The sequence below is a fragment of the Salvelinus namaycush genome, chromosome 24 (assembly GCF_016432855.1).
Source record: "Salvelinus namaycush isolate Seneca chromosome 24, SaNama_1.0, whole genome shotgun sequence".
Taxonomy (NCBI): Eukaryota; Metazoa; Chordata; class Actinopteri; order Salmoniformes; family Salmonidae; genus Salvelinus; species Salvelinus namaycush.
Window position 1 is genome coordinate 14516767 of NC_052330.1, and position 27731 is coordinate 14544497.

General features: G+C 42.1%; 2 protein-coding genes across 3 annotated transcripts in view; one reads left to right on the top strand and one right to left on the bottom strand.

Annotated features, from left to right (window-relative positions):
- The window catches only part of LOC120019747 (polypeptide N-acetylgalactosaminyltransferase 14-like), a 137724-nt gene extending 121308 nt beyond the window's left edge, over nucleotides 1–16416 (bottom strand). The window contains exon 1 of the mRNA XM_038963174.1: nucleotides 16090–16416. Within this exon, the coding sequence (XP_038819102.1) occupies nucleotides 16090–16221 (132 nt within the window). The 5' untranslated portion in view covers nucleotides 16222–16416. The remainder of the gene's footprint in view (nucleotides 1–16089) is intronic.
- Nucleotides 16417–18229: 1813 nt separating this feature from the next.
- The window catches only part of LOC120019748 (EH domain-containing protein 3), a 37314-nt gene continuing 27812 nt past the window's right edge, over nucleotides 18230–27731 (top strand). The window contains exons 1-3 of one of the 2 annotated variants that reach the window (XM_038963176.1): nucleotides 18230–18388; nucleotides 18792–18989; nucleotides 23893–24069. In XM_038963176.1, the coding sequence (XP_038819104.1) occupies nucleotides 18387–18388; nucleotides 18792–18989; nucleotides 23893–24069 (377 nt within the window). In that variant the 5' untranslated portion in view covers nucleotides 18230–18386. Of the gene's footprint in view, nucleotides 18990–23892; nucleotides 24070–27731 lie in introns of both variants that reach the window. The other variant, XM_038963175.1, reaches the window with a different exon arrangement.

Sequence of the window (27731 nt, forward strand, 5' to 3'; positions counted from 1 at the left end):
GACACCAGTTATGGCACTTCCGGTTGTCACAGGAAGCTATAAATAAACACATATCATCACTGGAGTAGGCTGTTACAGAATCCTGAGTTTTAAGTCTGTATGTTAAAAATTGACTGATTTACATAGGGCTGAATGCACTATTTCTCTCAAACTGCAGGTTGGCTATGGCAAACACTTTTAGGGTGATTTAACCACTTCCGGTTGCTCCAGGAAGCTTAGAATCGACACAGGTAGAACTCATGGTGGCCTGATGGACTGACATCAAAGACAGGTTCATAAGACATTCATAACCCACATAGGCTTTAGGTTGAATTTAGAGGTGCAGTCAATGTATTCCAATGGGGAGACATTTCATTGTAAACTATTTGATGTAAACACCTTCTTTTAACTGTTAAGGGTTAATGCCACAAGGTCAAGGTTGGGCTTGCACAGATCGGGAGGACCTTAGGATTGTTCCTGAGGTGAAATTGTGCTTCTAACCTTAATGGTTCTCTCTCTGTCTCCCAAAATCAAAGAAAATTGACATTGAGGTCAAAAGGTCATTTGTGTCCGTTCTCTTGTAACGGTCGCTGCGCTCAGACCGAGCGAGCTACGGTCAAGCGGGGCATCTCGTTGAACTCGGCACGGCCTAGAGATAATAGTAATGCCATTGTGGGCTTTGTGTGTCTTTAAGCACTGTACTTTTTCACTCCATCCTTCCTTTTTGTGTGTGTGTGTTTGTGTGAGAGAGCTTTTCTTTGACATCTGTTGGGATAAATGACTGATTACAGTTCATGAGGGTTGTCTAATCACACAAGTGAAGTTTTGAAAAGATCTGACCTTTATTACCCTTCAAACCTGACCCTGTGGCACCATTTTAAGGTACTTCCAGTTGACATAGGAAGCTGAAATTGAACACATACCCTCCTTGGCGTAGGCTCTTATATAATATTGAGTTTTAAGTCTTTATGTTAAGAACTGACTTATTTAAAGAGGGTTAAATGAGTGTGTGTTATTTCATAAAATCATATAAAATCACAGGATTCTCGCAGAGCTTCGAGACCCACTTTAAAAATGTACGTCTGAACACACTGCAACTGGATCTGTGAATTTTTTGAAAAAAAAATTCCTCTTTGTGAACATCACCAAACGGTCAATGTACGATTTCTCTTAAATTACGATAGATAAATGGCTGGTTCTTTTTTTCCTGACACCGTATGCTTATGTACTTTGACATGAAGCGGTCAAATTAGCACCCTACTTGCGTTTTAACCCTTTAATCCCAGAAAAATGGCCATAACTCAAAAAGCGCCGAGGTCTCGACGCCATCTTGTTCGGGGCCAACTGCCCATTACTCCAAACCTACGCTCGCCGAGTTTCGTCTTCTAAATATTTTCAGTTTAGGAGAAAAGGCCGCGCTCGTTTGCCACGTGCTCGTGCGCCTGCAATATGATTTATTTTCCCTCTTGTGGGAATTTTCGAGAATGCAGAAAAAAGTCAAAAATTTGTCATTTTTATAAAACGGAAACCGAAAGTCCGAGACGTTTTTTTGAGTGACTTCCTGAAAGAGCTCTCCGCCGCCCACGGCCCGACGCCGTCCGCGATTTTCTGCGACGTCGCAAGACGTCAGGTAAGGGACCGTACATTTGCAATGGGACTTTCTTCACTAACCATACGGCTCCCGTCTCACACTTCCCTTAAGGTATGAAAGAACCGGGCGAGCCTCAAGATTGGAATTCCCCTGGGCTGCCAAGCAAGGCAAGTCCTCCAGAAATATCCCTGTCTTTGGTCCAGTCATCATCACTCTGCCTTTGCCTTTCCTCTGTTGTTAAGACAGGAGAGCCAGGCAGGCAGCCACCAAAGAGCCAGGTTTCATGTGGAGGATATTGCAGCCTAATTGGACATGACGCCTTGGTGGAGGGAGAGAGGGAGGGAGTGAGGGAAGGAGGGAAGGAGTGAGGGTTGGTAAGCTACACCGCGACAGAGTTGCGCGACATTTGAACCCCCAGCAGTTAGGGGTGCTCCTCAGACAGGTAAGTGTGTCTTAATGAGTTGTGGATGACAGAGGGAGCTGTAATTGGATCCTACCCCCCCCCCCCCCCGTGCCCCCTTTTCCACCCTGTGTCTCGGCATGTGTGTTTGTGTATGTTGGTCCTATTCCTAGACCCCTTACCTCAACCACCGCAACACGTCTTACCCAACAGAGATAACCAAAGGAAAACTGTAGCAGGGGGAATCTCATCATAGTCTGTCTATAGTCTTGGTGGTACCATAGGAGGTGCACATGCCTAGTTACAGTATCAAAGCTATGGGGTAGTAATTGCACAGCCTCCTTTGACTCCTAGTCATGTAATGAGATTACCCCTAGCAGCTCATTTACAGATGTCTGTCTGTCTCGTCTCAGATGTGATGTTCAAGACTGCACAGCACACACACAGACAAAGACACACACACACAGGGATATTATTAGGAGTCCACGTGGTGGTATAATTCAGAGCTGGGGGTCATAGCTCATAAACCAGCGGATGATAAAGTACAAATCAGTGCCAAGGCCGAGCTGGAAGCCCAGACACCAATAACATTAAGAGGGCGTGGACACTCCAGCCCAATAACACACATGCTGCATGGTTAATTTATCCCTGAGACCGACAGGCTCATTCATCATCCCACTGGTCCACACATTAGGCCTAATGCCTCAGCCCTTTACACCATAATAATCATAATGTGTCATCATCTCCGATCTTCATTGTTGTTTCTCTGATGTCATCAGAGAGAGAGAGAGAGAGAGAGAGAGAGAGAGAGAGAGAGAGAGAGAGAGAGAGAGAGAGAGAGAGAGAGAGAGAGAGAGAGAGAGAGATTTGTCATGTTTTAATTCTTTTGGAACTTTTGTGAGTGTTATGTTTACTGTTAAATAAGATTTTTGATTTCACTTTTGTTTATTATCTAGTTCACTTACTTTGGCAATGTTAACATATGTTTCCCATGCCAATAAAGCCCTTAAATTGAATTGAAACAATTGAGAGGGAGATATATCAAAGTGCCTGGGCATGGTGCATGGTGGGTAATTGATAGATGTGTGTTTGGTCCAATGTAGGTGTAGTTTCCGTTCCCCCGGGTATCACAGAAACAGTCAGTCATTATGACAGGCAGAGGCAGCCCTGACCTGTAGAATGTTAACACATCCCTCTTGCTGATGACAGCCCATTCATTTTTCAACTTCCAGGTCAGGGTTAGCACAGTGTGCCGAGGTGATTTCATAGGGAGGGAAAATGTTCTTCTGTGTGATGTGTTCTCGTCCCTGTATTGGAGGGTAAACAGAGAAATACAGAGGAGTATGGGTAGAGGCATTGGAATGTCAAATCTTGCTTACGCAACACAAAATACAATTCATTGGATTTTTCATACAGTCGGTGTGACTAGAAAGCCTCATCTGTATCTGTGATTTATACAGTGTAGGCCAAAGTAATCCTCCTTCTCCTAGTCATTGCCTTTATCCCTGCCCTTGTCGAGGGCCACATTGATTCAAGGCGGAAAAACAAGATACATGGAAATGGTATCATTGCATCATCATCATGAATTGTTCTAATATTTTGTACTTTGTTTGACTTCTGTTGTCCTTCTCTTCCTTTCTTATTTGGTGCTACTGGAGTCAGTGTTTATTTAGCCCAACACTGCAGAGCAGGGGTGTGTCAATACTGGTGACAAGACTATCTTATAAAGGACGGAACACAATCAAGTAAATCAGCAGTCATCAACAAAGAGTGAAAAAAGGGACTTTTACAACGACCACCTTTTACATTGTTTTCTGGTTGCACCAATCTATCTCTGTCTAATGCGTTCTCTCTTTTTCAATGGTTAATGTTGGAATGGTGCTTGCCGCTATACAGGGTGGAGAAAACACAGTCAGTCATATGAATCATTGCAGCAGTGGGAGGAGAGCAAGAGGACGTGATATTGGTCTGGCAGCTGTTACATGGAATGTGCTGTTTTCTGCGCTTGTGTCTGTCTGTCTGTCTGTCTGTCTGTCTGTCTGTCTGTCTGTCTGTCTGTCTGTCTGTCTGTCTGTCTGTCTGTCTGTCTGTCTGTCTGTCTGTGTGTGTGTGTGTCTGTGTGTGTGTGTGTGTGTGTGTGTGTGAGTGTGTGTGTATGTGTGTACATATACAGTTGAAGTCGTAAGTTTACATATACTTAGGTTGGAATCAATAAAACTAATTTTGCAACCACTCCACAAATGTATTGTTAACAAACTATAGTTTTGGCAAGTCGGTTAGGACATCTACTTTGTGCTTGACACAAGTAATTTTTCAAACAATTGTTTACAGACAGATTATTTCACTTATAATTCACTGTATCACAATTCCAGTGGGTCAGAAGTTTACGTACACTAAGTTGACTGTGCCTTTAAACAGCTTGGAAAATTCCAGAAAATGATGTCATGGCTTTAGAAGCTTCTGATAGGCTAATTGACATAATTTGAGTCAATTGGAGGTGTACATGTGGATGTATTTCAAGGCCTACCTTCAAACTCAGTGTCTCTTTGCTTGACATCATGGGAAAATCAAAAGAAATCAGCCAAGACCTCAGAAAAAAATTTGTAGACCTCCACAAGTCTGGTTCATCCTTGGGAGCAATTTCCAAACGTCTGAAGGTACCACATTCATATGTACAGATGATGAACGTACTTTGGTGCGAAAAGTGCAAATCAATCCCAGAACAACAGCAAAGGACCTTGTGAAGATGCTGGAGGAAACAGGTACAAAAGTATCTATATCCACAGTAAAACGAGTCCTATATCGACATAACCTGAAAGGCCGCTCAGCAAGGAAGAAGCCACTGCTCCAAAACCGCCATAAAAAAGCCAGACTACGGTTTGCAATCATTCTCTCTACTATTATTCTGACATTTCATATTCTTAAAATAAAGTGGTGATCCTAACCGACCTAAGACACATAATTATTACTAGGATTAAATGTCAGGAATTGTGAAAAACTGAGTTTAAATCTATTTGGCTAAGGTGTATGTAAACTTCTGACTTCAACTGTATGTGTCAAAAGCATGTCTAAATGTGGCAGGAGGTCAAGTATAAATCAAAGCAAACATAAATAGGCTATTTGAGTGCTCCCTGAGCAGGCCTCCTTTCCGGGGACAGACAAGTGCTTTTTATCGCCAACGCACACACATCATAGCTATATTCACGTATCCATCATACCTTGCACCAAAGCATAATGGCATTCCAACATCCAACGGTTCCCTACATATAATATAAATAGCTCTCTGTCTCATATCTCAATTCCCATGCAAATCAAATGGGCGTGTATAAAGTGAATCATTCGTTTGTAATTTAATTTTGTCACTGTAGCAGTGGATACCCGTATCTCCGGGACTAAGTGGGTCTAGTTCCAACATGCTGAAGAAGTGGAGAAAAAAAAAATCAACAACCGCGTTTGAGGTACACAGCACTGGAACGGATTTTGATCAATCACATCTAAACCATACTGTATGAAAGCTGAGCCGGCTGATGCTTGTATTAAATATTCACTTTGATTCCCTTTTTGCCTTTCTGCATTTGGCGTCTGGAGAAAGCAACCTCTCCATTTTTTAACCAGCATAAACACACCAAATGTGTTTGTCAGAGAGTTTGACTCTTGCCTCTTTTGATCACTGAGGCACTGGGGTTTAGCAGGCCTACTAAAGTTCTGTGTTCTGGTTGACAACTTGTTGACTTTGCCATGATTGGCTGCTGCATGTGGTCCACTTGGAATGAATGGAAATGGAAATTGGATGTATGGAGTGCAGATTTCTTACAGAAATACCATACTATGTGAGTCATTTCTAACTGGTAACCCTGTGGGTGACTCCACTCCAGGGCAGGATGTACAGTATATAATGGTCCCTGTGCTGTGTTTCAAGCTGACTAAGCACCCAAGAGGCTACTTGAATCTAATTTTGTTAAGTTTAGAAAATCTATTCAGGGCTTTTTTATCAAGCCCCCAACCCCCTCAACTGCTGTTCTTCAATTTTATCACTGAATATGTTTGACCCCGTTGCTACTTATTACTGGGGGGGGGGGGGGGGGGGGACATTGCAAACATGGCTGAATATCTGAGAGCCATGCAACATGTTCTCCTTTACTAAGGTCAAGAAATAGAAAAAACAATAAAAGGTTTCTATGGTAGAAATTCTCTTCCTGTTGCTGCCTGTGCTGCCACTGCATCCCGGGATCCAAATTGAATTATAGAGCATGTCCTTCAAGCTGGGGGAACAATAAAGCAACAGAAAATGCCAGGTGCCACCCCCTTCCAGCAGGCTTCAGAAGAACATCAGTGGGGAGATTATCAAAGCGGCTGCGGGCAACAGACCGAAAAACTAATAACTGGGGCGCTTCCTCGCCGGACACAGGTCTCTGAGTGTTATTTTGGTAGCTGGGAGAGAAATTGTCTGAAAGGCAATAAGCTGAATAGCCCCCATATTAACTAAATTCACACAAATGTGCCAGCACCCAGGCATCAAGGTGTATAGACTTTGTGTGCCTCTAAATCCTTTTCATTATAACCTCAGATTCAGGCTGTGTTTGAGCCTGAGTTGAGAGAAATCTGCTGGGCTTTCATAAAGTTAGAAGAAATATCCATATTCTTTCACTCTGGGAAAAAAAAACTGTTGATCACACAAAAGTAAATCCAATTGTTAACACTTTTTCCTCTATACAAGAGAGATGCAATAAACTATAATTTTATTACATGGCTATATACTGTATATATACATTCTTAATCATCAACCAAACAACAACAACCCCTGAAGGTGGATTTCATTTTTCATTCTCTCTTAGCTTTAGTCTCAGGTTTGATTCATGTGCGAGGCCATCTACATGAATCATCTCTGATGTAACTCTGCTCACAGACACACTATGAAAGCTCAATGTGTAACAGCGAACACTGCAGATTCTCAGCTCTAAAGCCATCCTCTTAACGGCCCCAATTTCTCAGGGAAATACCAATCGTGACAAGTTAGTTTATTCCTTTCACTTAGGTGTGTGATCCCTCTCCACTGTCAACATCTTCCTCACTGACTCCGGTTGAAATCAGACTCTTTCACATAAATGACTTCAAACAAAAAGAAGGTGGTACGTTCTCTTCTCTAAATGGTTTTATTTGCTCTTTGTCACTATTCGGTCTTTAGAACATCCCTCGCTCTGTCTAGCGCATTGAGAAATAGCTCTAGCAGCACTGACTAAATAAGATTGATGCCTTCATCCTTGGGAGATAAAGGTGAAAATTACAAATGTGCAGCAAAAGCGGACATTTTCTAGGGAGAGCGAAAAACACATTGGTTACAACTGACAGCCCATTTAGAATAAATGTATATAATTTTTACATAGTCTAGACAGAATCCCATCAGCCCTGTTTGAATGTTTCAGCATTTCAGCAGCAGCAGTGTGTTGTTGTGCCATTACAATGCTATATGGGTGGGAAAGTTATTATCAAGCAGGCAATGTGTGTGTGTGTGTGTGTGTGTGTGTGTGTGTGTGTGTGTGTGTGTGTGTGTGTGTGTGTGTGTGTGTGTGTGTGTGTGTGTGTGTGTGTGTGTGTGTGTGTGTGTGTGTGTGTGTGTGAGGATGGTATGATTTATTGATCTGCTCCTCATAATAGGGGGAATAACTCCTCAGGGCATGGTAATCACTGCAAAACAGCCCTATCACAGCACTTAGCTAAGAGTAACAGTCTAACAGCCTCTGCTAAGGCAATTTCTTTCCATATCAAACTGGGAATAGCAAAATGATTAACACATATTAAATGAGGCGTGCTACTGTTTTTCTCTTTAACAGGAGATGGGTTTTGGGTAACGCGTTGAGAGTAAATAATAAAAAGGACACTGCATATTTTGCTAAGCGTTTAAGTGTTTTCATAGTTCCTTCAGTAGATCCCATCCTGCTTGCCAAAGGCTTACAATAACACTCACTTTTTACACTTACTGTGCAAATACAACGTCAGAGAAAATGAAAGACCTTGTGCACAAGGACAGCCATCATGTAATATGTTTCGGCCCAACATGATGCTCAGACACAAGACAAGCTCTGTCTTTATACAAACACATCTTTAAACAAATAGTGCCTCCTTTCTATGGCTACTGTATAACCACAAACACTCTCTCCCTTCAAGATGACTCAATATGACATAGTTTGACTCCATCCACAGTAATCCTAGCACATTCCTATAACACCTACTGTACCAATCCTGAAGATGTGGTGCAGCAATCCTTACATGTAAAACATATTCATTCCCAGCTTCAGTCATTTTTATCCTCAGAACTCATTTTATTTCTCCCTCGTTGCTCTATTAGCAATGGGAAAAATAACAAAAATTCAATTTCATACGAGGTAGAAATGTGTAATTCCAATCATGTGGACTAGAGCATTTAGGAGTCATTGGCATTGTGATACAAAAGCTGAACACAGTGATTGGAACATCTATCTTGTTTGTTCACCAGGAGAGAGTTACATTGGGAACAGACATGACATGAAAAATAACACCGTTGTTGAGAGCTGGAGGAATGTAAGGTAAGGTTATTTTATGACATAGAGGGAAAAATAGAAGAACCCAGTATGGCTAAGAAAAACACACGCAAGTCTATGAGAATTGTTCTCCTGAAAACAATCATTGTGTGCTATACAGCCTACGAGTCATTTAAGTTTACAGTACAACTTAAAAACATAATAATGACCCAATTATCCTAAGGTTACATAGTAGTTACATTCCCCACACACAGCTCCAGGCGAGTCTCAACCACATGCCAAGCACCGTACAAACTTAAGCTTCAAAAAAGTGTGCTGCTGAAATGCCACACAAAAGAAGTAAAATGCATAATAAAAGCCTAGCGGCAGACAACTGATTCAGAGAAAAAGTATATCGTTGGGGATGAAAAGACTGAGCGAGATCCCCTATGGGATCTGTGCTTCGTGCTGCACAAGCTTCCTCTGCAGAACAGCTCCCAATCTGGAGTTGAAAAATCTGCATCAGGAATAGCTCAAAGACCCCCAAAAGACAGTGCTTGAGGGGGAAGAGAAACTGCTGTGTTCTTCAAAGGAAGGATGAATCCATGCTCTGCTATAGATATCCTTAGGCAGTCTGCAGCTTTTATTGTTCACAAAGCAGCTAGGTAAACAAACCTACATGGTCTTCTGAGATAGATGGGAAGGGTTTAGGGTAGCTGAAGGATGGGACTAAAAACAAACAAAAGATAGCTATTGTAAAATATACTGTGTCTCTAAAATGTATATAGTATGTATAAGCTGGAAGTAGAAGTCTAAGTGTTGTTGTCCATTAGTTTACTCCAATTAGGGGAGGGGTAGTAGGGTTACGGGAAAATAATAAAGGAAAATATATTTTTTTAAATGTAGATTTTATATATACAGTACCAGTCAAAAGTTTGGACACAGCTACTCATTCAAGAGTTTTCCTTTATTTTTACTATTTTATACATTGTAGAATATTAGTGAAAACATCAAAACTATGAAATAACACATATGGAATCATGTAGTAACCAAAAAGTTGATAAACAAATCAAAATACATTTTATATTTGAGATTCTACAAAGTAGCCAACCTTTGCCTTGATGACAGCTTTGGACACACTTTGGCATTCTCTCAAACCAGCTTCATGAGGTAGTCACCTGAAATGCATTTCAATTAACAGGTGTGCCATGTTAAAAGTTCATTTATGGAATTTCTTTCCTTTTTAATGTGTTTGTGTCACGACTTTCGCCGAAGTCGGTTCCTCTCCTTGTTCGGGCGGCGTCGCCGGTCTTCTAGCAATCATCGATCCACTTTTCATTTTCCATTTGTTTTGTCTTGTCTTCTCACACACCTGGTCTTAATATCCCTCATTACATGTTGTGTATTTAACCCTCTGTTCCCCCCATGTCTTTGTGTGGAATTGTTTATTGTTAGTGCATGTGCACGTTTTCTCTGGTGCGCGACGGGTTTTGTACCCATTTGTTTATTGTTCTGGTTTCTGGTGGTTTTGATTAATAAAACTGCTCCGTTGATTACCCAGTTTTGCTCTCCTGCGCCTGACTTCCCTGCCGCCAGTTACGCACTCCCTTACAGTTTGAGCCAAATAGTTGTGTTAACAACCTAGGGGTGGTATACAGAAGATAGCCCTGTTCGGTAAAAGACCAAGTCCGTATTATGGCAAGAACAGCTCAAATAAGCAAAGAGAAATGACAGTCCATCATTACTTTAAGACATGAAGGTAAGTCAATATGGAACATTTCAAGAACTTTGTAAGTTTCTTCAAGTACAGTCTCAAAAACCATCACGCGCTATGATGAAACTGGCTCTCATGATGACAGCCACAGGAAAGGAAGACCCAGAGTTACCTCTGCTGCAGAGGATAAGTTCCTTAGAGTTACCAGCCTCAGAAATTGCAGCCCAAATAAATGCTTCACAGAGTTCAAGTAACAGACACATCTCAACATCAACTGTTCAGATGAGACTGTGAATCAGGCCTTCATGGTCGAATTGCTGCAAAGAAACCACTACTAAAGAACACCAATAAGAAGAAGAGACTTGCTTTGACCAACAAAATACGAGCAATGGACATTAGACTGGTGGAAATCTGTCCTTTGGTCTGATGAGTCCAAATTTGAGATTTTTGGTTCCAACCGCCGTGTCTTTGTGAGACGCAGAGTAGGTGAATGGATGATCTCCACATGTGTGGTTCCCACCGTGAAGCATGGAGAAGGTGTGATGGCGCTTTGCTGGTGACACTGTCAGTGATTTATTTAGAATTCAAGGCACACTTAACCAGCATGGCTACCACACCATTCTGCAGCGATACGCCATCCCATCTGGTTTGCGCTTATTGGGACTATTATTTGTTTTTCAACAGAACAATGACCCATAACATACCTCCAGGCTGTGTGAGGGCTATTTGATCAAGGAGAGTGATGGAGTGCTGTGTCAGATGACCTGGCCTCCAAAACCCAATTGGGATGAGTTGGACTTCAGAGTGAAGGAAAAGCAGCCAACAAGTGCTCAGCATATGTGGGAACTCCTTCAAGACGGTTGGAAAAGCATTCCTCATGAGGCTGGTTCAGAGAATGCCAAGAGTGTTTAAAGCTGTCATCAAGGAAAAGGGTGGCTGCTTTGAAGAATCTCAAATATAAATATATTTTGATTTATTTCGTTATTGGTTATTACATGATTTCATATGTGTTATTTCCTAGTTTTGATGTTTTCTATTATTCTGCAATGTAGAAAATAGTAAAAAGAAAGAAAAACCCTGGAATAAGTAGGTGTGTCCAAACTTTTGACTGGTACTGTGTATTTACAAAAAATATATATGGGGAATTGGAAATGATACAGACAATTACATTGATGGAAGCCACACTCTATCTGCAGTATTAAAGCTGATCTACCCCCTGAAAAAATTTAATACAAAAATAAACTACGTGGTGAGAGTACACTGAGTGGGATTATTGCATTTGCATTTGAATGACAGATACCCACAATGTATGTTTTATTATCTGTGCAGCAGCATTTCCCACAGACTTCCCATTTTTCTGGTCTGCTTACTCTACAAATAATTTCTTACAGGTCTTCAACCCATAACTCAGCTTCTTGAAAATATTTTTTATTTATTTCAATGTTTTACCCAAAGTTGAAACTCATCAGCATGAACATTTCAACTTGAAACTTTACTCCAGAAACACAAACACCATCTCAGACTAAAACGTATTCAGTTGATAGAGGCCCTTGAATTGGCCAGTGTTGATTTTTCAGTGTAACATTTCTGGTGTTGATTCCAGATTTAAATTCGCTTTGTAAGAGTGAAATTAACAGTCAAGTAAATCTACACTTTAGAGAGTTAAACAGTCCCATCAAAACCAAACCAATCATTGTTATAGTTTTCAGCATGCTCTACTTCAGGTATATTTTTGGGGGATTGTTTTTAATATCTGTGTTTTTGCTTGTATATTGATTGATTGATTAATCTTATGATACACATAGATACATAACAAATGTTTCAAAACTAATCCAATCAATTAGTTAGATTAATTGCACCGTTACTGAAATGGTTGTTCCAGTTTAAATGGTTTAGGCAGTCTTCTTAACACATTTCTTAAACCCTGACAGTCATTCTGAATGCAGGGTGTGGGTGAATATAAATTCCAACTGTTGGATATCCTAACAGTGTTTGGATTCCAATAGGAATTAAACATCACTTTGCAAGCCAGCTGTCACGTTCGTCGTCTGAAGATGAGGAATCATCGTACCAAAGCGCAGCGGGGTAAGTGTTCATGTTAATTTATTAAAACAGAACACTAAACAAAATAACAAAGGGAATGAAACGAAACAATCCTGTCAGGTGCAGCAACACAAAACAGAAAACAACTACCCACAAAACACAGGTGGGAAAGGCTACCTAAGTATGGTACTCAATCAGAGACAATGATAGACAGCTGCCTCTGATTGAGAACCACACCAGGCCAAACACACAGAAATAGAAAACATAGAACACACAACATAGAATGCCCACCCCAACTCACGCCCTGACCAAACCAAAATATAGACATAAAAAGGATCTCTAAGGTCAGGGCGTGACACCAGCATAATGTGACTTGCAGGCTTGATGTGGCCTGTAAAGCAGGAGTTTCTTAACACCACTGGTGTTAGGTTAAAATTAGGCCATTGAAGTAAGGCCTTATGATATAAGTATTGTATTGTCATAGAGTTACATTTTAATAATAGCATTCGCCTAGGTACTCCGTTGGTGAAAGCCACAGGCCTTTAAAAGGAAAGAACGTTCTATTTGAAATCTTTTGGACACATTAGCAAACTTGAGGGAATCCTATTTGAGTCAGACAAGGATATTCATATGATAGGTAAGATATAAAAAACCTTGTAGAGACCCTATCCAACTGACAATCTCTTTAAAAAAAGTATAAACTATTGGAACCAAGACGTACAAATAACTGATATTGGTACAATATTTTTATTTAACCTTTATTTAACTAGGCAAGTCAGTTAAGAAAAAAATCTTATTTTACAATGACGGCCTACCCTGGCCAAACCCTCCCCTAACCCGAACGACGCTGGGCCAATTGTGCACCGCCTTATGGGACTCCCAATCACAGCCGGTTGGCATACAGCCCGGAAACAAACCAGGGTCTGTAGTGATGCCTCTAGCACTGAGATGCAGTGCCTTAGACTGCTGTGCCACTCGGGAGCCCCGATGAAGGGAATGTTGGAACATAACTAAATAAATGACAGTTAAACGAAAATGGACGCTTAATCCAGTATATACGAATGTATAGAATTTATTACACAAGTGACAAAATTCACAAAATCTACAGCACAATGGCAGAGTCATGTCTTATGTGTAAACTAACAATGACTCAATAATCCATGCCTTTTGGGAATGCTATAAACTCCAAATGTTATGGGCGGAGTTAGAAAGTTGTCTGTCCGAAGTATTACAATTTAAATGTACTTTTAATCCATCCGTCTGCATATTTCAAGACATGGCATATGAGGGTGCAGTGAGATACCCGATGGGTTGGACGATACTTTTCTCGTCAATCATCCTGAAAAAAAGGCTATACTTAAAAACTGGAAATCAACCAATCCTCTATCGTTAACACAATGGAAGGGTCAAATGCTTTATTATCTAAATGCTGAAAGTGTGTGGGCGATGATGAGAAACTAAGTGGTGCAGTTTGAGGCCATGTGGCGGAGAGTGATGCAGGCGCTGAAGATGGGGGTATGAGCAGGTGGATATGGGCAGGGGTGGTGTTGTGGATATTTCTGTGCGTTTGTATGTTTATGTTTTGTAAATAATAAAATAAGGAAAGAATTTGATAACCACATCTCCATCACTAACAAATACAGTCATGTGTGGTAACTCTACAATTCACTCAAATAAAAAAAGGCACCCTGGGCAATATGCAAATTGGGCTTTACCCCAGGGGTCTCAAACTCATTCCATGGAGGGCCTAGTGTCTGCTGGTTTTAGTTTTTTCCTTTCAATTAAGACCTAGACAACCAGGTGAGGGGAGTTCCTTACTAATGAGTGACCTTAATTCATCAATCAAGTATAAGGAAGGAGTGAAAACCCACACACACTTAGCCCTCGATGAAACGAGTTTGGTACATTTGCTTTACACCATTCAGTGTTACAACAACACCCAAAAACAATTTAGTGTAACACTACAGGTGATCATTTCTTACACTAAGCAGCGTGAGCATTAAGCAAAGTGAGTCAAGTCTACTCTAAATCAAGTGTTATGTTTTACACTGAAGGTGCTGCATATTACTCTACAGTAGAACTATGCAAACACTATAATCAAGTTCATTGGAACACTTTAACAGTTGAATGGGGAACACTGCAACAGAGTTAAATCTTTAAAACTTTCAAAAGTGTTATTTTAAAACCAGTTCAGTGGGAGTCATGTGTTACCTGTAAATTGTGTACATTTGACACTTTCCGAGTTAAATGGAGAACACTGCAACAGAGTTAAATCTTTAACACTTTCAAAAGTGTTATTTTAAAACCAGTACAGTGGGAATCATACGTTCACTGAAAACAGTGTACATTTAACACTTTCCGAGTTAAATGTACACCATTGATTTTGTTGTGTACCATTTTGAAACTGAATCAATCAATCCAGACGAGTGCCTACATCACAAGTGTAATTCCACCATTCAGCTCCCACACTGAAAAGCACTCACTTCCTCATTTGCCGTTAGCAGTAAGCTTTTGAAAACCCCCCAGATATACCATAATAACTGGACCACAAAATATGATAAAATCTGTCTTCTGCACTGCACAAAACAAGTTATACTTCAGGGGGGAAAGCGGCAACGGTTTCATTAAAGCTGCCTTTATAAAATAGGAGTAATAAAAGCATAGAAATGTGTCGGCTGTAAAAAGGTTACATCTTTGATGGCTATAATTGCCCCAGTCTGACTGTCTTGGTAAAGGTAGACAGTATTACTCCATCACATGATGTCCTTCAGTTCATTAAAAATGTATTTTCACACAGGGACCAGCTATTACAAGTCAATGACTGAACCTATTGACTGATAATGCTGGTTTTCAGACACAAGTACAGAACAGCTAGACCAGGTGGCTATAAAGGGTCAATAGGCAGAAATTCATGGATACAGTTTAAATTATGTTAACAACAGATTGAGGAATTGAGGAATTCATGTATTTGAGGAATTCATATAGGAATGCATATATCAGTGTTTAATAAATGATGTTGTAGCCTACACTTTGAACATAGTGGCACTTTTGTTCATGACAATTTAGTGAGCCTCTGACTGTTCTTTGTGCAAGATGCATTTCATAGGCTATCAGAGGTGTATTCAGTAATATATTATATGATTACTTACAACTGTATCTTCTTTTCACTTTGGAATGTACAGAAAGCTCATCTAAACATCAATAAACTGCTTATAAACACATGATTATATATCCTGATGCCTAGTCACACATGCCCCTATACATATCTACCGCTATCACTCCAGTATCCCTGCACATTGTACGTACTTTATGATACTGGAACTGACTGACCCTGTATATAGTATGCTCGTGTTCTTCTTATATCTTATTTTTATTTACTGTGTGTTTTTGTTCAACGTAATGTTATTTTTAGTTTTACAATGCTATTGATTGCTGCATTTTGGAGTTTAGAGCTTGCAAGAAAGGCATTTCACTGTACTTGTGGATGTGACATTAAAACCTGAAACTTGAAACTTTTAACCACTTGAAACTGCACTTTGCAATAGATAATGTATGCACACAAATTCATTCGATCCTGAATAAAAAAAGTTAGGAAAAACTGGTTGTATGTAGTATGCAAACTTCTAGAAAGCAATGTAGAGAGGGAGCCGTGATACAATCTGTCTGTATATAGCTCCGTGGAAATTCTGACACCCTCTCAAACCTCAATAAATATTTTCCTAGAAACACGCATTACCTGCGCGCACCTAGCACTCTTCTGTATGTTGGTACAAGTGTAGACTACACAACTGCTAAATGCATAGGAAGTGATATTGTGTGATATAGATAAGATGAATATCGGATAAGAACTGATAGTGTTGCTTACCTTTCCGTACTGTGCATCTTTAGTCCCCAGGTCCGATACTTTCTGCCTACTTAAGAGTATCAAATACAGTAGTGCAGCAATCCAACAAAGCACCACCAATGCCAAAGTGAGCTTTCGGGAAAGGCGTTTCATTTTCCTATGAGTTACTGGAGCAGATATCGCCCCTTTATTGGCGCTGGGCAATCTACGAGAAGCACATTTCTAGGAATTCTATGAAAGTCGGTTGTGGAGAAGTGGTTTTGCGCGCTGCTCTCACATTCTCTGGTTCTCTTCTCGAGCGCTGCACGCTCGCTCCAGACTCATGCCCTGGTTGCGAGATTGTCTATGACGGGACTGGTAGTAGGCTGTTACACAGCGATGACTCGCTGGAGCTACGAAGTACTACACTGGAAGCCGTCCAGCTAGATAAAAATCAGCCGGTTGGGGGTACCTATAAAATCGAATGGGTTTAGCACCACCTACCGTGTAAATCATAATGTACAAGGTTCTGTAGTCTATTGTACTTGCAATGTATGTATGCAGTAATGGATATCGTCTATAATCAACCATGCAGCCTAATTCATCTCAAGTTTTCTTTACAGAGTTATGGGGTATTTTAATACTGGTGACCCAGCTAGGTCACCCGTGATACAAGCCAGTATTCGACGTTCATCAATGTCTGAGGATATCGGGAGACGATGTGGAAACCGGCCACTAGGGGTAACAGTGAGCGAGGTTACCTTCAAGTACCGGTAGGTTTCGGTTTTGCTAGGTTATTGTGGATGGGGATGGTGGACCGGTGGCAGCATCTGATTCCAAAGGTTGTAAATTAAAATCCAGCAAAAGAAAGTTGTTTTTAGTTTTAAGCCTATCCCAAATCTTAACCCTTACTTTAACCATTTGGAGTTATTGGCTAACCTTAAGATTTCGGAATTAATGCCTAATTTAACCCTAACCTTAAAAATTCGGAGTTAATACCAAATCTTAACCCGTACGTTTACAATTTGGAGTTATTGCCTAACCTTAAGATTTCGGAATTAATACCTAAACTTAACCCTAACCGTACAAATTCTGAGGTAGTGCATAAACTTAACCTGAAACACTTCGAAATGTGACATTTGCAACAACTTTGCAATGTTATGTTTGAGAAACATGGATGAATGTCTAATTCTGACGTGAGCCTGTGAGAGCTAGTTGCAGTGACCACTGAACAGGTGGGACTATGTTTGGTGACAAAAAAATAACAAATAGATTAGAATAAAAAATATCTTTATTGACAATTCCCAAATTCATCCTATATATTGTGCTGTACTTTTGATATTGACTAATCTCACTTCGATTTACTTCTCGGCTGAATGTATAGACCTTAAAAAAAATAGGAAACGGATCAAAAAAGTATTGTCTTGTTGCACCATCTAGTGGTGGTCGGGCGTCGAATAATCCATAAACCATCAACTATTGTATGCTTAAATGTTGTCCAGCAGGTGTCATACTGGTATGTAGAATAGACTGTAAGGGAAAGGATAGATGTCCTGCTATGGCCTCTGCCCCTCTCTCTAAATTTGGACAATTGTGTCTCTACAACTTTTGACATCACTGTAGGCTACAGTACATTCTACACCGTAGGCCTACCATAGACTTGAGACAGTTACGTTGTATCCTCTCCTCAATTTAGTTCCATTGTACTCCATCAATTGTGTGCTGCATCATAAGAAAAATTTTGTGACACTTTTGTATTTTCTATTTTTATTCAAGAGAAGATTTTTTTACAATATTGTTTTAAGTCAACACTTTATATACTGGTATATATATATATATTAAATAACACAAGCAATATATGTGTAGGTATATGGAAATGTTGACATGGATCTTTTCTATTTTCTTTGGTAATGTAAGATGGCAGCTTGTTATAAACCATAAACTTGCAATTTATGACTGATACAATGTATATAGCAATTTTGTGATCACCGATTGTTTGTTACATTGTATTACCACTAGAGGAGCATCAACAATGAGATAGATGCTAGTGGTCCCTCATCCGCTAATATGGCGCTGCCATCACTGCCTTCAGTCGCTGTAATACTGGGTGGGGTTTTGCCAGTAGTTGGGCATTTCCTTTCGGATTAGATTTCGTTGTCAGACTGGTATTTAAATATGCTGCAGTAACGAAGCCGGGGAAGCCAGTGGCCGCTCAAGATTCTACGCAGCAGTAGTAATATACGCTTTATTATACCTGTATTATTGTTTTCTTCAGTTGGTTCGAAAAAGGTATATTATATAGAACAGTATTTTGAAGATTCAACCGCGTCAGAATTCAAATGTAAGACGACATCACAATTTGCCAGCTTGATACGTGGATAATTTTTTGGATTCCTCTACAGTTTGAATGAAAATCGTGCTTTATAACTGTGATATGTAAATGTGCATGTAAAAATGACTTAGGATCACTAGTATGTGTTTAGTCTAGTCAATTTACTGGCGTATAGTGGTCTGTGCATCTTTGTCTCGTGTTTGGCCTGTAAAGACTTGGGGAACGCTTTCCATTCAAGGATATGTCTGCATAATATTTGATTGAAAGAAAAAACAAGCCATCTACTAAACCAATAACAAAGAGATCCTCCGAATTATTTGAATAGAAACAGCACCAATAGAGGTCCCTATAGAGTATAAGGTTGTCCATTATCGAATTGCATCATGTTCAGCTGGTTGGGTACCGATGACAGGAGGAAGAAGGATCCTGAGGTCTTTCAGACAGTCAGCGATGGCCTCAAGAAGCTCTACAAAACCAAGCTGTTACCCTTGGAGGAACACTACAAATTCCACGAGTTCCACTCGCCCGCCTTAGAGGATGCAGACTTTGACAACAAGCCCATGGTTCTCCTTGTGGGGCAGTATTCCACTGGAAAGACCAGCTTCATACGGTACGTCTGTGTTTGAAATGTGGGTGTTTTGGTTGCCGGTCAGTAGGCCAAAACACTAGTGAGTTTTGTGCACTGATATGCAAAGAGGGGACATTACATGCATGGCAGGCACTGCATAATTAGTTTGATGCAACAAGTTGATTTTATTGTAGTACAAATTAGCCTAGAAAGATACATCTGTTAGTGTATGGGTTGACTGGATTCCTGTTCAACCTTGGGCAGACACAGGTCAAATGTTGACATAGTCTGATTTAGGAGGGATGAGACATTCCAACAGACGAGAGAGCAACCTGCTGGGTTAGCATTCACCTATTATGGTATAGATGACTACAAAACTATATAAGTACATTATGGAAATCTAGTGGTATTGCATAGTTATAGTTATAGACATAGATATACCTATTACAATCCTGTAATCCTCAATGCCATTTTGTGATTACATGTTACACTAATCATCTGCAATGTTCCCCTATAGTCACACCCATAACACAGGAATGTCAGCTGTTCCATTGATTTGTCTATTAAACTAGTCCATGACCATAGAACAGATCATGTTTCCAAGTTAAATTCCAGCTTTTCCCTATGGACTGCTATATGGCATGCCAACCATCCCACTTAGTGCTCATCAAAGGAATACAAGAGCAGATGGAAAGTCTTGGACCCAAAAGCATGTGTTGGTCTCTCTGAGCCTACCACAAAGCAAACGTTGTCTTGGAGATGGGATGGGAGGCAGATATAACTCTTCTTGTATCATTGTTTTTGTGGTGGCATGTTTTCCACATCAAACTTTACTGGTGAGACTAAGTGAATCCCTCTAGCTGTGCAGTAATGCCAGTGAATACTAGTGCTTTTCCTGCTATCCCAAGGTCAGAAGTGAGATGCAGTCCTCTGTTGTCCTCTCACTGATAAGCCCTGCCCTCCAACCCTCTCATCAGTTCCCTTATTGCTACAGCAACATGTCACTAATAGTTTCCAGAGCGACTAGTCCAGGAGTTATAGAGAGGCGTGATAAGTGAGAGACATTAGTCTGGAGTCATGTAGAGAATGCCCCTGGCCACTGGAAGCACTTCCTGATCATCAGCTTTAAAAGTCTGAAAAGCTTTGGGACACTCACTTCCTATCCCCTTTTAGTTTTTACTATCGAAATGAGTGATTAGCTTTAGGGCACTGTTACTTCATAGCCCTTCATAGATTGTAGTACTTATTTTCAAACGAGTTATCATGTTTGGGTTAAGTAATTGAGTAGTAGGGTTTTGTTCTCATGCTTTTGAAAGTGTGGGTGAGAATGACATTTGAGTGTGGGCTGGTTGATAGGGTTCTGTCTCAGTCTGGCCATATAACTGGTCTTAATTAGGCAGTCCTTTAAAATCCACGGTGACATGCAGACAACATTCTGTAACCAGGTGTGGTTGTGATCCCTTGGTACAGACAGAGGGAGAAATCCCTGAAATCCTCTCTGATTGGCATCAGACATGCTAAATTCCAGGTATATCAATCCCTGGACAAGATTGGATTAGATATGGATCGCATGCCATCTGATAAAAATATCACACATCTAGGAGCTTTCTATATGATAATACTTTAGTTTTTGCTAAATAACTTTTTATACTTTATACTTATATTTTCTGCTAATGCCAGACCATACTCTATGTGCACCCACAATAGGAGTCGATTTCAAAAGTTGGAAACGTTTGAATGTTTAATCAACTACGGTTCAGCACTGGCCAAGTCGGTGATGGCTTTGTCCCACTGGGCACAGACGTCAGTTCAGCATCTATTCCACATTAGGTCAATGTCATTTCATTGAAATGACGTGGAAACGTCGTTAATTCAACCAATGTGTGCCCTGTGGGGTTTCCTATGCTGCCTGTCATGGTCCAGTCCACTGTCAGAGTTTCTAGAGCTAGCCTCTCTAATAGTTGTTTTATTTTTTATTTGAACCTTTATTTACCTAGGCAAGTCAGTTAAGAACAAATTCTTATTTACAATGATGGGCTACCAAAAGGCAAAAGGCCTCCTGCGGGGGCAGGGGCTGGGATTGAAATACAAATAAATTAAATAAAAATATAGGACAAAACACGTCACGACAAGAGAGACAACACTACATAAAGAGAGACCTAAGACAACAACATACCTGGCTTGGGAATAGAGGAAACTGAGAGATGGGCGGGGCTAGTTGGGCTACTCCTTTTCTCTGTGATTTGTACCCTATGCGAGGTCACTGTCCTGCAGGATAGGGCCATAGGCAGCGTCTTTAGTTTCCTGTGTGCATTGTTCATAGAGGACGTGCAGGCCTATGTGGCGGCTGCAGTAGGGAGTAGAGGTCGACCGATTATGATTTTTCAACCCCGATACCAATTATTGGAGGACCAAAAAAAGCTGATTTAAAAAAATAAATATATGTAATAATGACAATTACAACAATACTGAATGAACACTTATTTTAACTTAATATAATACATCAATAAAATCAATTTAGCCTCAAATAAATAATGAAACATGTTCAATTTGGTTTAAATAATGCAAAAACAAAGTGTTGGAGAAGAAAGTAAAAGTGCAATATGTACCATGTAAAAATGCTAACGTTTAAGTTCCTTGCTCAGAACATGAGAACATATGAAAGCTGGTGGTTCCTTTTAACATGAGTCTTCAATATTCCCAGGTAAGAAGTTTTAGGTTGTAGTTATTATAGGAATTATAGGACTATTTCTCTCTATACCATTTGTATTTCATATACCTTTGACTATTGGATGTTCTTATAGGCACTTTAGTATTGCCAGTGTAACAGTATAGCTTCCGTCCCTCTTCTCGCCCCTACCTGGGCTCGAACCAGGAGCACATCGACAACAGCCACCCTCGAAGCATCGTTACCCATCGCTCCACAAAAGCCGCGGCCCTTGCAGAGCAAGGGGAACAACTACTCCAAGTCTCAGAGCGAGTGACGTCACCGATTGAAACGCTATTAGCGCGCACCCCGCTAACTAGCTAGCCATTTCACATCGGTTACACCAGCCTAATCTCTGGAGTTGATAGGCTTGAAGTCATAAACAGCTCAATGCTTGAAGCATTGCGAAGAGCTGCTGGCAAACGCACGAAAGTGCTGTTTGAATGAATGCTTACGAGCCTGCTGCTGTCTACCATCGCTCAGTAAGACTGCACTATCAAATATCAAATCATAGACTTAATTATAACATAATAACACACAGAAATACGAGCCTTTGGTCATTAATATGGTCGAATCCGGAAAATATCATTTCGAAAACAAAACGTTTATTCTTTCAGTGAAATACGGAACCGTTCCGTATTTTATCTAACGGGTGGCATCCCTAAGTCTAAATATTGCTGTTACATTGTACAACCTTCAATGTTATGTCATACAATTCTGGCAAATTAATTACGGTCTTTGTTAGGAATAAATGGACTTCACACAGTTCGCAACGAGCCAGGCGGCCTAAACTGCTGCATATACCCTGACTGCTTGCACGGAACGCAAGAGAAGTGACACAATTTCCCTAATTGTAAGAAATTCATGTTAGCATGCAATATTAACTAAATATGCAGGTTTAAAAATACATACTTGCAGATTGATTTTAAAGAAAGGCATTGATGTTTATGGTTAGGTTTGGTGCAACGACAGTGCTAAATCATCACCTGTTTGGCGAAATAGGCTGTGATTCGATGAGAAATTAACAGGCACCGCATCGATTATATGCAACGCAGGACACGCTAGATAAACTAGTAATATCATCAACCATGTGTAGTTAACTAGTGATTATGTGAAGATTGATTGTTTTTTATAAGTTTAATGCTAGCTAGCAACTTACCTTGGCTTCTTGCTGCCCTTGCATAACAGGTAGTCAGCCTGCCACGCAGGCTCCTCGTGGAGTGCAATGTAAGGCAGGTGGTTAGAGAGTTGGACTAGTAACCGGAAGGTTGCAAAAACAAATTCCCGAGCTGACAAGGTAAAAATCTGTCATTCTGCCCCTGAACAAGGCAGTTAACTCACCGTTCCTAGGCTATCATTGAAAATAAGAATGTGTTCTTAACTGACTTGCCTAGTTAAATAAAGGTGTAAAAAAAATAAAAATAAAAACGGGCAAATCGGTTTGTGTGTGTTATGAAAATTTGAAATCGGCCCTAATTAATCGGCCATTCCGATTAATCGGTCTACCTCTAGTAGGGAGAGTGGTAGGGAAAGAGCTAGGCCTGTGTTTGTGTGTGTGCTGACTCCTCAGTCCTCAGTGCTATGAATGAACACAGGCCTTCCTTCCTCTATGGTCTGTCTCCTAACACACGTGCGCAGTCCCTGTGCTCTCCATCAGTCCAGTTTCACTCTGCCTCCCTTCCTCTCACTGAAGCCTCAGTGGCAGAGCTGTGGGAAGGTTAAACATCTGGCTCTGGACAGTGCTGCTCATCTACTGTTGGCCGTCTACTGCTGCAATAGCACTGTATTATGGATTTAAACAGTGTCAACATAGAGACAGTACTAACTGGCACTGTTGACCCCTATGACAAGATGTGTGTAGAGTGGATACATAGAGTATCAGCTGGTTGACCTCACATCTGTTAGTGCTTTAAAGGTTTAAAGTAGTTTAAAAGGACAATTTCAGTTATAAATTACTAGTATTTACAATTCAATGCATTTCTAGGATTCTGCACATTCTATACAATTATACTACATTTTTACACATCTGTAATGTCAATTTGGACTGATTGACGATGAAACTCTTGACCTTGACCCTATAATTCAACAATGTTAGTATGTTCTTTTAAAAAGATGGTTAAGTACGATTTTACTATGTAACTGGTAGGTGTACCGGGCCTGTAATGTAAAATGTAAGCTAAGATAGTGGACAATAAAATAATGCATAAACAGACATCCATTTCTCCTATTACTCCCCAGATACCTGTTGGAGCAGGATTTCCCTGGAATGCGGATTGGGCCGGAGCCCACAACAGACTCCTTCATTGCAGTGATGCATGGAGACACGGAGGGGGTGATCCCTGGCAACGCCCTAGTTGTCGACCCCAAGAAACCCTTTAGGAAGCTCAACTCCTTCGGAAATGCCTTTCTCAACAGGTGAGACTACAGCAGTCCACATAAAGTATTCTAGTTGGATGACTCAAGTTTTTATAGAAGGGTTGGTTGTTTAGCAACAAAACCGACACGTGCACAACTATGGTGCAAAACAGATGGGGTTGATATAGACTGTTGACAACATGTAAACTATATTTAGTCTCCAAATGTTTATTGAAAACGTAAGTACATTTGCACAATGAGCACTTGTTATCTCTCAAATACATTGTTACAGTTGTTGGTTAGCTAGCTAGCGAATTTCAACCATAGCATAGACATGATATCAGTCAAAACACCTCAAAACAAGACACTAACAAGATACAATGAACTAAAACGAACCACCTATGACTCCCCACATGGCAGCTTGTTGTCATTGTTGCTAGCTATCTGACTGTTCAGAATCATAACAACGCAGGCCTTCCGGCCACATCGATGTGTGAGCATCATTTTTGTGATGTTGTCAGCCAGCCCGTCTATACAGCATATGAAAACTCACAGTTCTGATTTATTTTATGATGACTTGTTGTTTTTAGTGGCCTTATCCAAGATGACAGGGTAAATGTTCAGTAACTTATTAGCTTTTTCCCCAAAAGTTTAATTGTGTGCATCAAAGACAGAATGTGAAAAAAAACTCTGAAGGCCCCAGGAGAAGTTCTTCAAATTTGCTTTTAGTTTGTTGTTCCCCTAATTTTTTTCTCGGCTCAAATGCTAGAATTTTTATCTAGAACTCTGCTAGTAATCCCTGTGAGTGCTTCTCTGTGCTCTTGCTGAATTCCAATCAGTTTCAGAATGCCATTTGATTTGAAATTCCAATATGTTTTGGAATACTCCTTTGTATAAAGTTGTCATGAAACTCACCATCCTTGAGAAAAGGAAAGGGAGGGAGGCGGAATGAGTGCAGGAGCGAGAGTGAAAGTTAAGTTTAGCCTTTCTCAACGGTTGCTGTGTTGAGCTGTGTTTACCATGTCACAGGATGATATCATGACCAGAGACTCCTGAACCTGCCACACATGCTCTACATTCCACCTCTGATTGAATTTCCCTCTGCTCACTGCTCAGGGTTTCCCCTTAGTTGCAGACTGTCAGTGGGTCTGTTTGCTCTTACAGTGCCTGCAGAAAGTATTCACACTCCTTGACATTTTCCACATTTTACAGCCTGAATTTAAAAAGGATTAAATCCAATACCTGTAACGGGCTTCCTCCTTCTCTTCATCCGAAGAGGAGTAGCAAGGATTAGACCAAAATGCAGCGTTGGAGTTATACATATTATTTATTACAAGGAACAGACGAAGACGGAAAAACTCTTGAACAACAATACAAAACAACAAACGAAGTAGACAGACCTGGACTACGAACTTACACGTAACGAAGAACGAACGAACCAGTACTGACTACAAACAAACGAACGAACGATACAATCCCGTATGGTGCAACAAACACAGATACAGGAAACAACCACCCACAACAAACAATGTGAAAACACCTACCTTAATATGGCTCTCAATCAGAGGAAATGAAAACCACCTGCCTCTAATTGAGAACCATATCAGGTCACCCATTAACCAACATCGAAACACATAACATAGACTGCCCACCCAAACTCACGCCCTGACCGACTAACACATACAAAATAACAGAAAACAGGTCAGGAACGTGACATAACCCCCCCCTCAAGGTGCGTACTCCGGACGCACCACCAAAAGTCTAGGGGAGGGTCTGGGTGGGCATCTGACCACGGTGGTGGCTCAGGCTCTGGGCGAGGTCCCCACCCCACCATAGTCAATCCCAGCTTCCGTATTCCCCTCTGAATGACCACCCTCCTATTCCACCCACTTAATTTAAAGGGTACCGTCGAGATAAGGGGCAGCACCGGGATAAGGTAGCTCAGGACAGAGAGGTAGGTCAGGATAGAGAGGTAGGTCAGGATAGAGAGGTAGCTCAGGATAGAGGGGCAACTCCGGACTGAAGGGCAGCTCCGGACAGAGAGACAGCTCTGGACTGAGGGGCAGTTCTGGATGGCTGGCTCTGGCGGATCCTGGCTGGACGGCTCTGGCGGATCCTGGCTGGACGGCTCTGGCGGATCCTGGCTGGACGGCTCATGGCTGGCTGACGGATCTGGCTGCTCATGGCTGGCTGATGGATCTGGCTGCTCATGGCTGGCTGACGGATCTGGCTGCTCATGGCTGGCTGACGGATCTGGCTGCTCATGGCTGGCTGACGGATCTGGCTGCTCATGGCTGGCTGACGGATCTGGCTGCTCGTGGCTGGCTGACGGATCTGGCTGCTCATGGCTGGCTGACGGATCTGGCTGCTCATGGCTGGCTGGCGGCTCTGGCAGATCCTGTCTGGTTGGCGGCTCTGGCAGATCCTGTCTGGTTGGCGGCTCTGGCAGATCCTGTCTGGTTTGCGGCTCTGGCAGATCCTGTCTGGTTGGCGGCTCTGGCAGATCCTGTCTGGTTGGCGGCTCTGGCAGATCCTGTCTGGTTGGCGGCTCTGGCAGATCCTGACTGACGAATGGCTCTAGCGGCTCCTGACTGACTAACGGCTCTGACGGCTCGGGACAGACGGGCGGCTCTAACGGCACTGGGCAGACGGATGGCTCAGATGGCGCTGGGGAGACGGATGGCTCAGATGGCGCTGGGGAGACGGATGGCTCAGATGGCGCTGGGGAGACGGATGGCTCAGATGGCGCTGGGGAGACGGATGGCTCAGATGGCGCTGGGGAGACGGATGGCTCAGACCGGATGAGGCGCACTGTAGGCCTGGTGCGTGGTGCCGGAACTGGAGGCACCGGGCTAAGGACACGCACCTTCAGGCTAGTACGGGGAGCAGGGACAGGGCACACTGGACTCTCAAAACGCACTATGGACCTGGTGCGTGGTACCGGCACTGGTGGCACCGGGTTGAGGGCACGCACATCAGGATGAGTACGGGGAGAAGGAACAGTGTGTACAGGGCTCTGGAGACGCACAGGTGGCTTAGTGCGTGGTGCCGGAACTGGAGGCACTGGGCTGGAGACACGCACCATAGGGAGAGTGCGTGGAGGAGGAACAGGGCTCTGGAAACGCACTGGAAGCCTGGTGCGTGGAGTAGGCACTGGTGGTACTGGGCTGGGGCGGGGAGGTGGCGCCGGAAATACCGGACCGTGCAGGCGTACTGGCTCCCTTGAGCATTGAGCCTGCCCAACCTTACCTGGCTGAATGCTCCCCGTCGCCCGCCCAGTGCGGGGAGGTGGAATAACCCGCACCGGGCTATGTAGGCGAACCGGGGACACCATGCGTAAGGCTGGTGCCATGTAAGCCGGCCCAAGGAGACGTACTGGAGGCCATATATGAAGAGCCGGCTTCATGGCACTTGGCTCAATGCCCAATCTAGCCCTACCAGTGCGGGGAGGTGGAATAACCCGCACCGGGCTATGAACACGTACAGGAGACACCGTGCGCTCTACTGCGTAACACGGTGTCTGCCCGTACTCCCGCTCTCCACGGTTAGCCTGGGAAGTGGGCGCAGGTCTCCTACCTGCCCTCGGCCCACTACCTCTTAGCCCCCTCCCAAGAAATGTTTGGGGTTTCTTCCCGGGCTTCCGTGCTAGCCGCGTACCTTCATATCTCCGCTCCTGGGCTGTGGCTGCCTCCTTCTCCTCCCCAGAGCGGCGATTCACTCCC